Source organism: Sporobolomyces koalae, assembly GCF_050403365.1.
Source record: "Sporobolomyces koalae JCM15063 DNA, S_koalae_JCM15063T_v1_ctg17, whole genome shotgun sequence".
NCBI lineage: Eukaryota > Fungi > Basidiomycota > Microbotryomycetes > Sporidiobolales > Sporidiobolaceae > Sporobolomyces > Sporobolomyces koalae.
The window spans coordinates 84,364-97,979 of NW_027481754.1; the positions used below are offsets into that span (position 1 = coordinate 84,364).

The following is a 13,616-nucleotide window of genomic DNA, read 5'->3' on the forward strand; positions in this document are numbered from 1 at the left end:
CCAGGAGAAGGGGAGAAAAACAAAAACAGACCGCACCATCGATCTTGAAACGTTGAAAAAAACGCTTGTCCATCATCAGTACATTCGCTACTGTCTCTCTCTCTTGAGAGGTGTCTGAATGAGAGTAGATGTTGTACAACATTGCGCTTGATGGGAAAGATAACATAGTTCTACTACTGCTCGGGAGCAAACATGGTCTGAAGGCTCCCCTTGCCGTCTGCCTGAGTCTGAGGTCGTCTCGGTTCCCGACCTTGTTCCATCGTCGGAGCGACATCCCCTTGTTCAAACTGTTTCGGGAACTTGAGTCCGACCATGTTGGCGGATTTCTCGGCTCGTTCGGCTTGGGTCATGTCGTGAGTCGGGTTGTACCGTTCGACCAATTCCTGAGATCGCAAATGGCTCCATGTCAGCTCTGAACCTCTCGAGACCAATCAGAATGACAGCAAGGAACTAGTGTTACCTTGTGTAACCGGTGGGCTTTCATGAAGACGACCAAGTTGTCGAGATCTTTCGCAAATTGAGCCGCTTGAGGCGTACTGGGTTTGATCGCTCGACCCGATTCAACGAGCATGCGCAAGTGAGCTGGAATGGTAGGGGATCGGTCGGCACGAGGGTGAATCGACTGAACAGTAGAGCATAACAGGTGATGAGAAGGGATTGCAGGTTTCAGACAGGCAGGCGATGTAGCGAACCGAGACTCACGTTCTTGACAAACTGCCTGAGCACCGATCTGTACATCTGGGGTAGCGAAGTCATCTTTGAAGGCCGAAGTGGTGGAAGCGAGAGATCGAGTTGATTCAGAATTCGGAATCTTTGGTGGAGGTCGCTCTGCTCGCTTCACTCCTGTTCCTGACACTTGTATCGCCCAAGATGTTGCGACAAGCACTACAAGCTGCCTCGACTTCGCGAATCGCCGCTCCTAGGTCGTATCGACTCATCTCGACCACTGCGATCCCTCGCAACGCCTCACCCGAATGGGAATCTCTCATCGGTGGACGGGCCGGGGTTGAACGCAAGCGACAACTGTTTGAGCAAAAGTACCAACATGTGCTCGAAGCGAAAGCGAAACAACTTGGCATCTCGGTCGAACAGCTGAAAGAACAGGCGCAAGCCGCTGCCAAGGCGCAACAGGCCGAGAAGCGTGCACAGGCAGATGCTCAGAAAGGTCCGGTCGAAGCTGGCAGCATTGATACAAGAACAGGGAGCGCGACTTCGAACGAGAACGTTGTGAAACCTTTGCCGTCTTCGACGAAACCTCGTCAGGCTCCGGCGTACAAGAAGGGCGAAAGCCCTGTTAAAGTGCGTCTTGCCTGAATCCTCGCTTCTTGAGTATGACTGGCTGATTGCATCGAAACGAATAGCCTCTGCACGATATCATGGACCTGAGCAAAGTGCCTGATTTGACTTCGTCGGCACTCTCGCAATTGTGGACAACGTACCACCAAGCAAAGGGATTCCTGTCGGCTGCGATTCCGACCGAGACGTACCTCAAGATGATCTCGAACGCGCGCAAGTACCCCATCTTCATCCTGCCCCTGCAGCGAGACGTCGTGGGAGAAGCACCCGATGGCACTCAAACCGACCAAGCGGTCGAGATGCATGTCCTCGTACGGTTCTACCCTTCAGCGCTCACGAAGGTTAAGGTGAATCAATGGCTCACCTGTTCGTGAACCTGCATGCAGAACTGGGCCTTGCTGCCTCCTCCCGCGACCGTGACTGAACCCGTACCTCCACCATCGACCGTCCTGTTCACGCCATTGGCCGAGTACAAGTCGCGCCAAGAGTACGCGCAACCGTACTTGATCTTGACCCACTACACGGACTTGTCGGCATCGCACGATGTCGTCCTGATGCGGGGAGAGATCACTCCCAACGTGACGCTCAACGAGACCGAAGCGCAGATCCTCGCGATTCGTATGCAACTGTTCTATCACGACAAGGGTACGGGAGCACAGGTCGAACAGGAACGGAAAGAGTTGCTCCGAGTCTTTCACCAAGAACCCGACAAGTTCGAATGGGAGAAATTGATCAAGGCGGGAGAAATCACCGATACCAAATAGAGTTCATCCACCTTGTTGTGTGTAGATAGATAGAGAAGAATTCATAGCAGTACGAAGCGATCGAGAGATTATTAGAGAGCGAGGGGCCAAGGGACCGTCATGGCCGCCTTGCCAAAAATGGGCCCGCGCAGAGGGTCTGGACTTTTTCGACTCCAGAGCCCATCCTCAGTAGGCAAAATAAGTTCAGCTCCCGGGGGCTGAATCTTGTCATGGCGTCCAAAATGTTAGAGCGTGACGGTCCCTTGGAGGGGCCGCCAAATTGTTCCCCACGAGACTGCGCACTTCGTCCTTCAACTCTACCACCTCGAATCGTTTCCCATGCCGACCATTACTGAAGACGACTTTAGCGATCCCGAGGATGTCTTGCTCGACGACGCGTCCCTACCGCCAGTCCCAGTCGCGTCTTCATCAACATCATCAACCAAGACCACCTCCCGCACAAACGAACCGCTCGAAGCACCATCGGTCGGCCCTGATGGAGTTCCCGTGATCCCGAAAGCCGTCAAGATTGGCCAGTTTGGACAGCTGTTCAAGGTTGGAGCGGACGAGTTTCAAGGGTGAGCGATATGGAGTCTATCGACCATTGGCCCTCTTGTTGGGCAAGGCAAAGACTGAACGAGAGCTATCGGACCAGGTGGGACACGATCTATCCGATCTACCTCGACACGAAACATAAGCAGCAGGATGGCGCGAGACGAGTTTCGAAATCGGTTGGACTCGAATGGCCTCTTGCGGAACAGATTGCGAAAGCGTGCAGGATGATCGGCTATGAAACCGTCTTTGAAGTGAGTCAAGGATCTGGTCACTGATAGGTGAAGCGCCATCCAACTTGAGGTATTGAAACGTTCGTACTGCTCGATTAGCCGTCCAAAACGCATCCGAAAGATTGGGCGAACCCGGGAAGGGTCCGGGTCCAGATCAAGCAAGACGATGGAAGACCAACAGTCGCTTCCATTCCCACCAGTAAGGAGTTTCTCTGCAGCCTAGGGAATCCGTTCGGGCGGACAGCTCATGTCCTTTTTCCTTTCCGCTTAGAACGCGTGCTCTTGCAACGCATCTGCGATTCACTAAGACCGCACCAGCCGAAACCCGTTCCCCCTTCGACCCTTCCTCCGATCGAGTTGCGACTGCCACCGAACTCGCCCGCAGTCTCGCTCGGTACGCTCGACCAAGCGATGAAAGGTGGTGGACCGCTAGGCATGCTTGGGAACATGTTTGGAGGTCCGGACGCGGGAGGAACGAATGCAGGAGAGATCGAGGCGGGCGACGATCAAGCTGCGGCTACAACTCCGAAGAAGAAGGAAGGTCCGAAAGTGATCAAACCGAGGAAAGTGCACTTGAAGAGGCGGTGATGCGGGAACTGCGCTGGTCATCATTCAGATCACCGGCTCGACGGAGCATGCACTTTGGAGGTAGTGGATGGAACTGCACTTCATGGGACACGACCAGTTGCTATCAGCGACACGTGTATCAGATTCACGACCTTGTTTGTCGGGAGAGACGCTCGGACCGATACCATAGCCCTCGCCGTAACCTCCGGACCTTTTGAGCGTCTTCGTTCTGACACCGAGCAGGCTGATTCTCACGGCCCGAGAACGATCGACCAAAGGACTCCGTGCGGCATGCTATTGCCAAGCTGAGCGAGGAGATCCCGACTGTTTCACGCAGTTTAGCGTTGTTCTTCGAAAGCATCTCGTTGCGGGTACTGCGCATTGACCGAACCACGAGGCGCCTCTTGCTCGCGCACGCACCTCTTCCGCTCCGCCCGAAATAGTTTCCGTTCGTGTTAGCTTTCGACTCTTCGACTTCATCGTCTTCGCTCTCGAGCACGCCAAACCCTCTCTTGCACCTCTCCGTCGCCCTCTCGATAGACCAATGGATCGCTACATGTAAATGTCAACCTCGTCGGAAGCCCCGCCTGCTTTTATCATCCCGCTTGGATCGCTCGGCTTGTCAATGCACCCGTCCCAGGTGTTCCCGATGTCGCTGCAGCGGGTTCCATGCAGGTCTGAGGTTCGTTGAGTCGGCGGTTGCGGCATGATGAGAGCTAACGAGATACTCAACCAATTGACAAGATGTTGGCAGCGGTTCTTCGAAGTTAGGATAGGGAAGCTGAGAGCGGCAGAGGAAGGCTCGGTGCGTGAGAGAGGAAGGTTCGACACTCGGCACGCTCGCACGCCCTGTACGCAAGAGGGCAACACCAACGAAAGACGTACCGAAGTTTGGTCGTCCAATTCCACTACCAGGAGGAAATTGCAAAACCAACTTTGTGGACCTTTCACTAGCTCGGCCTCACTGGAGCACTCGCCGAGCCGATACTTTCCAGGGCAAAACTGGTTCATTTCTTATGACTTTTGTCGAAATGATCAGCTGCAAGGTATTTGTTTCCTGATGCAAATTGACCTTTGACATGCCAGGTTTCTCAAAGATCCCTCGAACGGACAACGTTCGGCCTCACCTGATTCGACCCTGCATCGGGACGATCAATTTCTCTTCAATCGTTGTCCGAGAAAGGCACCAGCAATCGCTGGAATGCAAGGGCATCGTACCTACTAGCAGAAGCCGGACTTGGCACAGGTTCAGAGGGTCGTCACAATTCGTATTGTATTGGCAGGAAAATCGGGTTGATAAGCTCGTAGCGGGAGGGAAGGAAAGGAAGGACTAGGCTAGACGAGCAAGAACAAGTAGAGAAAGAAAAATTGGAAACAACAATGAACACTAAAAACTGCACAACTTTCCAGGCGGCACAATATGGAATCGGTCCAGCCGAACTTCACACATTGTGCACCTTGTCCAATCAGGAGCATGGATATCGAATCTAGTCGAGGTCGGCGTAGGATCGCTTCGAAGGAGCGGTTGTAGGGACTGCCGTAGCAGAAGCGTCCGAGTATGTAAAGGTCATCTGCGTTAATGACAAAGAAACCAAGTTAGCGAAAGAGCTTTTCGTGAGCAAGAAAGCGGTGGGAACGTACAGCTTCAGCAGTGGCAACGGCTTGACTTTGAGTGTGAGCCATGCTCGAACTCTCGGTCGCGTGCCATCCTTCCGAGGCGTTAGGACCTTGTCCCTCCATCCCTCCATGGTGCTTCTTCATGTCCCCTTCGGATTCATCCTCCATCGGTCCACCGCGACGAGCGAGCGAAGAAGTCGAAGTCGGAGTCGCAGGTCGATCACTTTCGGAATCGACGTCCGAATCTTCATAGTCCGACTCGTCCGAGTAGTCTGAACCAGAGTCTTCAGCCGCATCGGAAGGCTTGGCAGTCGCGGCGGGAACGGGAGCAGCAGATCGTTTCGCCATGGCAGCGGCGCTGGTCGCAGAGGGAACGGCGTCCGAGATCATTGTCGAGTTGACCATGCCTCCAGATCCATAGATGGCCGAAGCGACGGCATCAGGCGAAGCGATCGAGAAGGTCGGAGTAGCGCCTCCTTCAGTTTCGTGCATCGTTTCGTTCGATTCGTGGTGAGCCTTGAACCCGTATGTGCGGAACGAGCTCGCCAAGTTGTTGCCAGAGGTTTGAGCAGCGGTCGCGGCTTCGATTTGAGCGAGGAGACGTCCAGACGTGCCCGAAGGGAGAAGTCCGTACTGTTCGGCTTGCGCGACCGTAAGTCCTTGAAGGATTGAGGTCGCCTGCTGGACGCTCGCTGCGGAAGGGTTTGACGCAACGGACGAAGCTTGGTTCTGAACAGTCGAAGCGGCCGAGGTAGCCGATCCAGTGGCGGATCCGCCGGTGAGCGCACTGAGGGGGAGGTTTCCGAGCCCAAGTCCTTGAAGCTGTCCAAGGACTCCAGCAAGCTGAGAGCTCGAGGCACCAGCTCCTTGCAATTGGCCGAGGAGACCGTTGACCGTCGAGCTGCCGGCGTCGAGGGTGCCGCCGAGGGGAAGGGCCGAGGTCAAGCTACCGAGTCCACCGAGACCACCCAAGAGGCCGCCGGTTCCACCAGTCGCGGCAGTCGCTGCGCCGGTTGCTCCTCCAAGAGTACCAGTGAGCGAGTCGAGAAGGTCTCGCTTCGCTTTGGGTTTGTTGAGAAGATCGGTCAGACCGACAGTGGTGTCGACAGTCCTGACGAGTCCTCCAACGGGAGCACCGACAACCGGAAGGCCGTCGACAAGGCCTTGAACGGTGGGAAGGAGAGGTCCAACGCCGAGGGGAGCGAGAGCACCGGTGAGACCGAGTTTGGCGACGACCGAATCACGCTTGGCGAGGTCGGCAGCGGATTCGGGAGTGAGAGGGAGACCGCGACGGATCGCTTCGGAACCAGTTCGCTTGGCGTCTGTGCGCGATCGAGTACGGGTCAGGACATTGGATCACATAGTCATGCGATGTAGGGGAACGGTATTCACCTCGCTTGCGAAGGTTGTCAGCGATCAAGGACTCGGCAGATCCAGTCTGCTGGTCGAGACCCAAAGCTGCGGTGGCTTCGTCGACGAGATCCTTCTCGTCGTTCGCATCGAGTGCGTCGGTCGAAGCCGTAATCTCGGCCGTCGCACGCTTGAAGCGGGTAGGGGCGGCGAGAGTAGAGGAAGAGGCGAAGAGAGCGGCGCCAACAATGAGGGAAGAGGTGACCTTGACCATGTTGAATGAAGGAGAAAGTTGGGGTTTGAGGTTGGTTGTTGTAGTGGTGATTGAAAGTGAAAGAGCTACGAGTCGACCGGCGACGTAAAAGTTTGCGAGAAAAAAGGCTGAAAGGTGATGGAGAAGAGAGGCTGAGAGGAGCGGATGAAGAGAGAACCAGAAGGATGTGGACAGAGCAAGCACCTTTTTGTAGATTCTACTTTGACTCGCCATTTCGATCATTCGAGAATCGACCGGCGGACCGAGGTCTGCAGGAAGTCGACTGGCGAGCACGAGCGCGGAGCGAAAGCGTTGCGATTCTAACCGAGGCGAGTCGACTCGATCGTCCGGGGAAAGAAGACGCTTTCCTCTATGCAGTCGAGTTGCCCGACCGTCCACGAAACGGGAACATTCGGCAAAAAAGGCGGGCGGGAAGGTCCACTACCATCATCTGCTTCCGAAATAAGAGGGTCAGTCGAATTCCTGTTATACATAACCATCCTAGCCGCGAACCAGCCTCTTTACAAAGGAAAAGATCTCGCTTGTGGTGCTGTCGAAAGGCCGAGGAAGAGAGCGAGAACGACACGGTGTATTGTCATTGTTGCGATTCATGCGCACGGGCCCCACCTACTTTGCTCCCAGCTTCTTCTTCTTCTTCGATGTCTTCTTCTTGACAACCTTGACCCCTGCACTGACCGCAAGTCGATCGGTCGCCGCCTCTGGTTCTGGAACCGGTTGTACTACTTCCGCTGGTTGCTCCACCTCGGGTTCTTTCCCTTTCTGTTGTTGCTGCTGCTGCTGCTGTTGTTGTTGTGAAGCGCGCGCTTCTCGTTCTCCAAGTACACTCAACCAGTTCTCTCCAACCTCTTCTCTCAGTTTCTCAATCTTTCTCCTCAATGCTTCTCCTCCACCCCCCGCACCGGTTCCTTCTCCACCCGACGACAAGTTCGATTCTCCAGTTACGAGTCCTGGAGCTTCGTAAGTTGTAGCAGATATGCGTTCCCTGCGATCAATCTTGGAACGAGTGGGCGAAGTTGAGGGTCCGAGTGAAGAGAACGCGTCACGAGCTGGAGAAACTCGAACGTGTGAAGGTGAGGAAGCGAATTTCTGATGTCGTTTCACAGGTGTCGAGGGCAGTGTCGAGTTTGAATCCAGGATCGTCTTGCCGCCTTCGAGACCGGAAGAAGCAGTTGTCGCCGCATCAGAATCTGATTGTTGCGTGGATGTCAACAGGTTCGACGATTGAGGTAGAGTGTTGGGCAAAGGTGCGTCGAGATCTACAATCCTTCGTGGTTTCCTTCGTTTCGCAGGTTTCGATTGAGGCGAGGCAGGAATCGCATGCCCCGAGACGGGCGAAGACGACAAGGAAGGTGCTGGGGATACGTCAATGTTGGTCGAGTGTCTCTGGCGGGACGAAGACCTCGGCCCCGAAGCTGCAGTCGAGAGGGGGGCCGTAACGACTCGTCTCCGAGGTTCGACAACCACCTTTTTCGGTCCGACTTCCGAATCGAACCCATTTGAAGAAGCTTCCCTTGCTCGCGACCCGTTCCTTGCATCCACTTCGGCACTGACTCGACGTCGGAGCGTTCGATCTGGTACAAACGCACCTCCTGCCCTCTTGGCAACTTCTGCATCTACCGCTTTCTTCTCCGTCCTCCCGTCGATCGCCCTTCCATCAATCTTGATCTCTATCCGACCCTGATCTGTTTCGACCAATGATCTCTCTTCTTGAAAGTACGCGAGACATTTGATCCTCCACCCTTCTTCCCCTCCAAGTTCCCTGTCCCTCGAGAATGGGTTCTCCTTGATCCACAGTTCTCTCAAGTTGGGCAACCTCGCCAACCTCGACACTTCCAAAGTTTCCCAAATTCGATTCCCTCTCAAATCGAGACGTTCCAACGCAAGTAAGCGATCGAGTCCCGACAAGCTCTCGAGTCGGTTGTGAGACAAGTTCAACACTTCGATCGCTCCCAAGATCGTAGGGAGTGAATGAAGGTTGTCAATCATGTTGTCTCGGAGGTTGAGCGATCGCAGGGAAGGCAACGAAGAGAGCGCGGGTGGAACCGAGATGAGCAAGTTGGACGACAGGTCGAGTGAAGCGAGCATCGAGAGGTGAGCGAACGGTGGAGCGGGTACGAACGTGAGCGAGTTGTCATGTAGGGACAAGTGACGCAGGGACGACCACGCGAGTTTGGACAGAGGTGGATAAGGGTCCGAGTCTGCTGAACCGTCTTGGTCAATCGAGTCGGCTGTTCGTCGTTTGCGATCGTGTCCAACAGTCTCGAAGGCGAAAGTTTCCTGAGCTCGTTGTCGCTTGTTGCGTTGTTCGTCTTCAACAACGCAGTCGCAGATCAATTCTCCGACATCTTCGATGCCTCCCCTCACGACTTCGAGTTTCTTGAGTTGTATCGAGAGGACATGCCAGCCGACGAACGCACGAGGGTCGAGATCTTGGAGGTAGAGCGAGGTGAGCGAGTGGAAGAGGGACAGTGGTACACACGTCGAAGGGGGAGGACAATCCTCGAACCCTTCTACGGCTTGGGCAGGAGGTTGAGATGATGAAGACGAGCGAGCGTTCGATGAAGATGCAGGCGAGAACACGAACGGCGAGAGTTTGAGCGCAGGGAGTTTCGTGCAGGACGAATAGATGTGTCGAACTTGGGTCGGTTCATCGAGGTCTGACTCTCGCGGTCCTCCTCCACCGTGACCGAGCCCCCACCAACCCGAACCGAACGAAAAGCTCGATTTGCTACTCCTGACAGATCTCGAATCGTCTTGCTTGGTCGAGCTCGATCCGAACCCGAGCATGCCTGCAAACACGCTCGGGGTTGCGGCAGTGCCGTCGTGTACGATCGAGACGGTTCCGGCAGATTCGGCAGTCGTGTGATCGACGGTCATCGGGGTCGAGTACCCGCCTTCGACTTTGACGTCGAGGGCGTCTCCGGTCGAGAGGCCCAACTCGTCAAACTTGAGCAGGATGTAGTACAGGTGATGCGGATCGAAGTGGAGGACGAGCGGGTCTCTTCGTACGGACGGGGACGGAGACGATGCTGGAAATGCGGCAGGGTCAGGCAAGATGCCTAGCGTGAGGATCGTTCCCCAACTCGGGCCCGAAGAGGATGTAATTCCATTCGAGCTCGTGCGGGTTGGGACAGACGAACGCGGCGCGTAGTACGCGGCGAGAGCAGCTTCATGCGTCGAGATGAACTTGGACAGAGCCGAGAGGTACGCCGGACCCGAGATCGAAGCGTGAGGGGAACGAAGTGGTTCCGTGCGGGACGACGATGCAGCGGCGGCAGTGATCGACGCCGAACTGAGCGACATGACTCGACTGGAATGTTCTGCAGTTTTGGCGAGTGAGTGGCCATGGCTGTCCACACGCTGAAGAGCGGAACGTACCCTGTTCGTGAACCGGTACGCGTTCTTCGAGGAGACCCGAGATAGCTCCCTCCCAAGCCGGCACGATGGTTCTGATCCTCGTGTAGAATTGCCGACTGCCAGTCTCGTAAGATTAGAGGGAGCTGCGGCGGCGAGACGCGTGTGCAACGGGACGCGAGTGGGGGCCGGCAAGTCGGCGTGATGTCTCGAGCGCGCTTCGGAAACAAGCTGGACCCTCTTGATAGTTGGCGTTGGACCACTATTGCAGAGCGATCGCAAGGTGGGGAGACTGACGAGAGTGAAGCAACACGTTATAATCGCAGGGGATGCAATATTACCGGGTATTCGTGTGTTTTACGTGGACAGATAGAACTTGACAGGGAGCTATTCAAGGCTATCTGAAGCTACTTTGATCAAACAGAGGCTCGCTCGTGACGAGATGCTAGTGACGGAAGGAGAAGGGACGGGCTCTCCTCCACCTGTCATCTCTCATCCACTGCTCGCCCCTCGCCACTTGCCCCGTAGTGTCTGCAGGTCAGACCCTCCACGCAGTACCCGTACCTTCGATACCCACCGCTCGCTGCAGCCAGCGTCGCTCCGTGTCCGAACAGACGCCTTCGCGTGCGCGTGATCACTCGACACCTCCGCCGCAACTCGCGATGGACTTGAAACGCCAACACACGCAAGCGGCCGTGACCGCGATCCGCAACCGCAACGCGCGACTGCCCTCGATCGACTTCTCGGTGCACACGAACGACGAGGGTCAGACGTTCAACACGCAGGAGCGCGTCGTCAAGGACGTGCAGGCTCCCGCGTTCCAGAAACCCACCGACGACCAGTTCTACTCGGACGAGCACCACACGAAACCCGACATCGCGTTCCTCAAGAACCACTTCTACCGCGAGGGCCGCCTCACCGATGACCAAGCGAGTCTCGCCTTCTCCCCCTCCCTCCCTTTCCCCTCTCCTCTCGTCGCTGACCTCGCTCGCTCCTTGGACAGGCGCTCTTCATCCTCGCAGAGGCAACCAAGATCCTGCGCAACGAACCAAACCTGCTCGAGGTCGATGCGCCCATCACTGGTCCGTCCTTTTGTTTGCTCGCTTCCCTCGTGTGCGAATTTCTCTGACTCGCTCATCCTTGTTCGACAGTGTGTGGTGACATTCACGGTCAATACGCGAGTCGCCCCTTCTCGAGCCGCGCGAGAGACCCTCGACTGACTTGCTCCCCCACTTGACGCAAACAGTTTGACTTGATGAAGCTGTTCGAGGTCGGAGGCAACCCTGCCGATACCCGCTACTTGTTCCTCGGAGACTATGTCGACCGAGGGTACTTCTCGATCGAGGTGAGCCCCGCCGCCCTTATGCGGCGTGTACCGTGCTGACCTGCTACTCGCCTCGCAGTGTGTTCTCTACCTGTGGGCATTAAAGATCTGGTACCCCAACACTCTGTTCCTGCTGCGAGGAAACCACGAGTGTCGTCACTTGACCGACTACTTTACCTTCAAACTCGAATGTCGGTCTTTTGTCTCTCCCTTTCCCTCTCATTCGCGAGCTGCCGCTGACTCTGCCCCTCACCCTACAGGCAAACACAAGTATTCGGAAGAGGTTTACAATGCATGCATGGAATCGTTCTGCACCCTTCCCCTCGCTGCCGTCATGAACAAGCAATTCCTGTGCATCCACGGAGGTCTCAGTCCCGAGCTCAACACTCTCGACGATCTCAGGACCGTAAGCTCGTTTTGCGATTCACCGCCACCGCAACCTCGAAAATTGACCCGAACCTCGGGCCTGATATCCAGATCAACCGGTTCCGAGAACCGCCGACGCATGGCTTGATGTGCGATCTCTTGTGGGCAGATCCACTCGAAGAGTTTGGCAACGAGAAGAACAACGATGGGTTCGTGCACAACCACGTGCGAGGGTGTTCCTACTTCTTCACGTCAGTCGAAACGTTTTCTAGACGAACCGGGTAAAGCATTCGATACTGATCGTTTCTGACGCGCGAGACCAGATACACTGCCGCTTGTCAATTTTTGGAAAGGAACGGTCTGTTGAGTATCATTCGCGCGCATGAAGCGCAAGATGCTGGGTACGTCATCATCTCTTACGCTCAATTCCTGTCTTCCGAGCTCACGTGCGGCGGCGTTGTGGAAACAACTAGGTACCGCATGTACCGCAAAACAAAGACGACTGGGTTCCCTTCAGTCATGACAATCTTCTCGGCTCCCAACTACCTCGACGTGTACAACAACAAGGCCGCCGTACTCAAGTACGAGAACAACGTCATGAACATTCGACAGTTCAACTGCAGTCCTCACCCGTACTGGTTGCCCAACTTTATGGACGTTTTCACGTGGAGTTTGCCCTTTGTTGGAGAAAAGAGTCAGTCACTCTCTCTCTGCCCCTCGTTGTCGCTTTGATCAAACTCATGCTTATAACGCTCTGATACAGTTACCGACATGTTGATTGCCATGCTGGGAATTTGTAGCAAGGAAGAACTCGACGAGGAAGATGAGGAGGAAGAGGAAGTCACTGCTGAAGGGGAAGGTGCCGAACCCGAGCTCACAGGCAAGCATGACTTTCGGCTCCGGACCCGTGTCAAGTTGTTCACTAACCTTGCAAGGGGTGCTGTCTTCGTATCATAGAGGAGGAAGAGGCAGAGCGACGAGCGGCGATCAAGAACAAGATTCTTGCGGTCGGCAAAATGTCGAAACTCTTCTCGGTGCTTCGGTCAGTTCGCCCCTTGGTTCTTTCAATACTTGCACCACCTCTTTCTCACCTTTTGTTTCAATCGCAACAGAGAGGAGTCGGAAGGATCCTCGGAACTGAAGAACGTGACCGGTACTTCAACCGCTCCTTCGGACGCCCTCGCAAACGGAGCCGATGGCATCAAGGATTCGATCACGAACTTCCGAGATGCTCGCAAATCCGATATCGACAACGAACACTTGCCTCCCGATCTCATCGATCCCGAAGATTTCGCCGCTGCCGCCGCCGCTCACCATGCCGCGCTTTCGTCTGGAGAGGAAGAAGGCAGTGACGTGTTTGGAGATGTCATCACTCCCGTCACGGGTTCGACTGCTCCCACTTCCCCCGATATGGTCGCTTCTCCAGAAGTCAGTGCCAAAGATGGATCAGCGGTCCCAGGTACTCCTACTTCGGAGAAGGACATTTCTCCTCTCGGATCCCCAGTGGTCGAGAATGCTGGACAGGCGCAGTTCAGGAGACATCATCGACGACAGAGTTCGCTCGGAACGACGAGGACTTCTCCGTCGACCAGGAGAAGGTCACTCGAGAACACGATCTCGATGATTCGGGAAGCCATGAGCAAGAATGACGAATCGATGGGTACGTCTCACGCCTGCGGAAAGATTTCCTTTTTTTTTGTCGATAGAAGCTGACGAGGTCCGATAATTCGTGGTATTGCAGAGGAACTCGCCGAGAAAGTCGCAGGCAACGAATCTCCTCGATCGCCTTCTTCCCCTCGCAACTCGATCTCTGCAGGTTCTGGCCCTCGTTCCCCTCCCGCAAGTCCTACTCCCGCACGCCCGATCGTTTGAACGTCTTGAAGTCTACACCAAAAATCAGACGGACCTCTTTCTCTATCTCTCTCGCTCACATTCCTTTC

General features: G+C 55.3%; 6 protein-coding genes across 6 annotated transcripts; 3 read left to right on the forward strand and 3 right to left on the reverse strand.

The window, feature by feature from the left end:
• Positions 1-173: 173 nt before the first annotated feature.
• Positions 174-756, reverse strand: FMC1 (Fmc1p; the record flags this gene model as incomplete). Its single annotated transcript, XM_076678785.1, has 3 exons — positions 174-383; positions 461-622; positions 703-756. The coding sequence occupies 3 exons, from the start codon at positions 754-756 to the stop codon at positions 174-176; spliced, it is 426 nt and encodes a 141-aa protein (XP_076534023.1).
• Positions 757-870: 114 nt separating this feature from the next.
• Positions 871-2,060, forward strand: ATP11 (Atp11p; the record flags this gene model as incomplete). The annotated part of the gene is made up of 3 exons (XM_076678786.1): positions 871-1,299; positions 1,362-1,607; positions 1,683-2,060. 3 exons carry the CDS (start codon positions 871-873, stop codon positions 2,058-2,060), a joined length of 1,053 nt encoding a protein of 350 aa, XP_076534024.1.
• Positions 2,061-2,378: 318 nt separating this feature from the next.
• SEC65 (RNA-binding signal recognition particle subunit SEC65) lies at positions 2,379-3,412 on the forward strand (the record flags this gene model as incomplete). Its single annotated transcript, XM_076678787.1, has 4 exons — positions 2,379-2,617; positions 2,695-2,845; positions 2,924-3,023; positions 3,096-3,412. 4 exons carry the CDS (start codon positions 2,379-2,381, stop codon positions 3,410-3,412), a joined length of 807 nt encoding a protein of 268 aa, XP_076534025.1.
• Positions 3,413-4,878: 1,466 nt separating this feature from the next.
• JCM15063_000987 (uncharacterized protein) lies at positions 4,879-6,632 on the reverse strand (the record flags this gene model as incomplete). The annotated part of the gene is made up of 3 exons (XM_076678788.1): positions 4,879-4,962; positions 5,033-6,330; positions 6,401-6,632. The coding sequence occupies 3 exons, from the start codon at positions 6,630-6,632 to the stop codon at positions 4,879-4,881; spliced, it is 1,614 nt and encodes a 537-aa protein (XP_076534026.1).
• Positions 6,633-7,238: 606 nt separating this feature from the next.
• On the reverse strand, positions 7,239-9,935 carry JCM15063_000988 (leucine-rich repeat domain-containing protein; the record flags this gene model as incomplete). Its single annotated transcript, XM_076678789.1, has 1 exon — positions 7,239-9,935. The coding sequence occupies one exon, from the start codon at positions 9,933-9,935 to the stop codon at positions 7,239-7,241; it is 2,697 nt and encodes an 898-aa protein (XP_076534027.1).
• A 493-nt stretch (positions 9,936-10,428) lies between these two features.
• On the forward strand, positions 10,429-13,548 carry JCM15063_000989 (uncharacterized protein; the record flags this gene model as incomplete). Its single annotated transcript, XM_076678790.1, has 14 exons — positions 10,429-10,523; positions 10,576-10,915; positions 10,990-11,068; positions 11,138-11,163; positions 11,233-11,331; positions 11,390-11,501; positions 11,571-11,716; positions 11,788-11,927; positions 12,000-12,077; positions 12,150-12,370; positions 12,440-12,556; positions 12,634-12,718; positions 12,789-13,336; positions 13,418-13,548. The coding sequence occupies 14 exons, from the start codon at positions 10,429-10,431 to the stop codon at positions 13,546-13,548; spliced, it is 2,217 nt and encodes a 738-aa protein (XP_076534028.1).
• Positions 13,549-13,616: the final 68 nt, after the last annotated feature.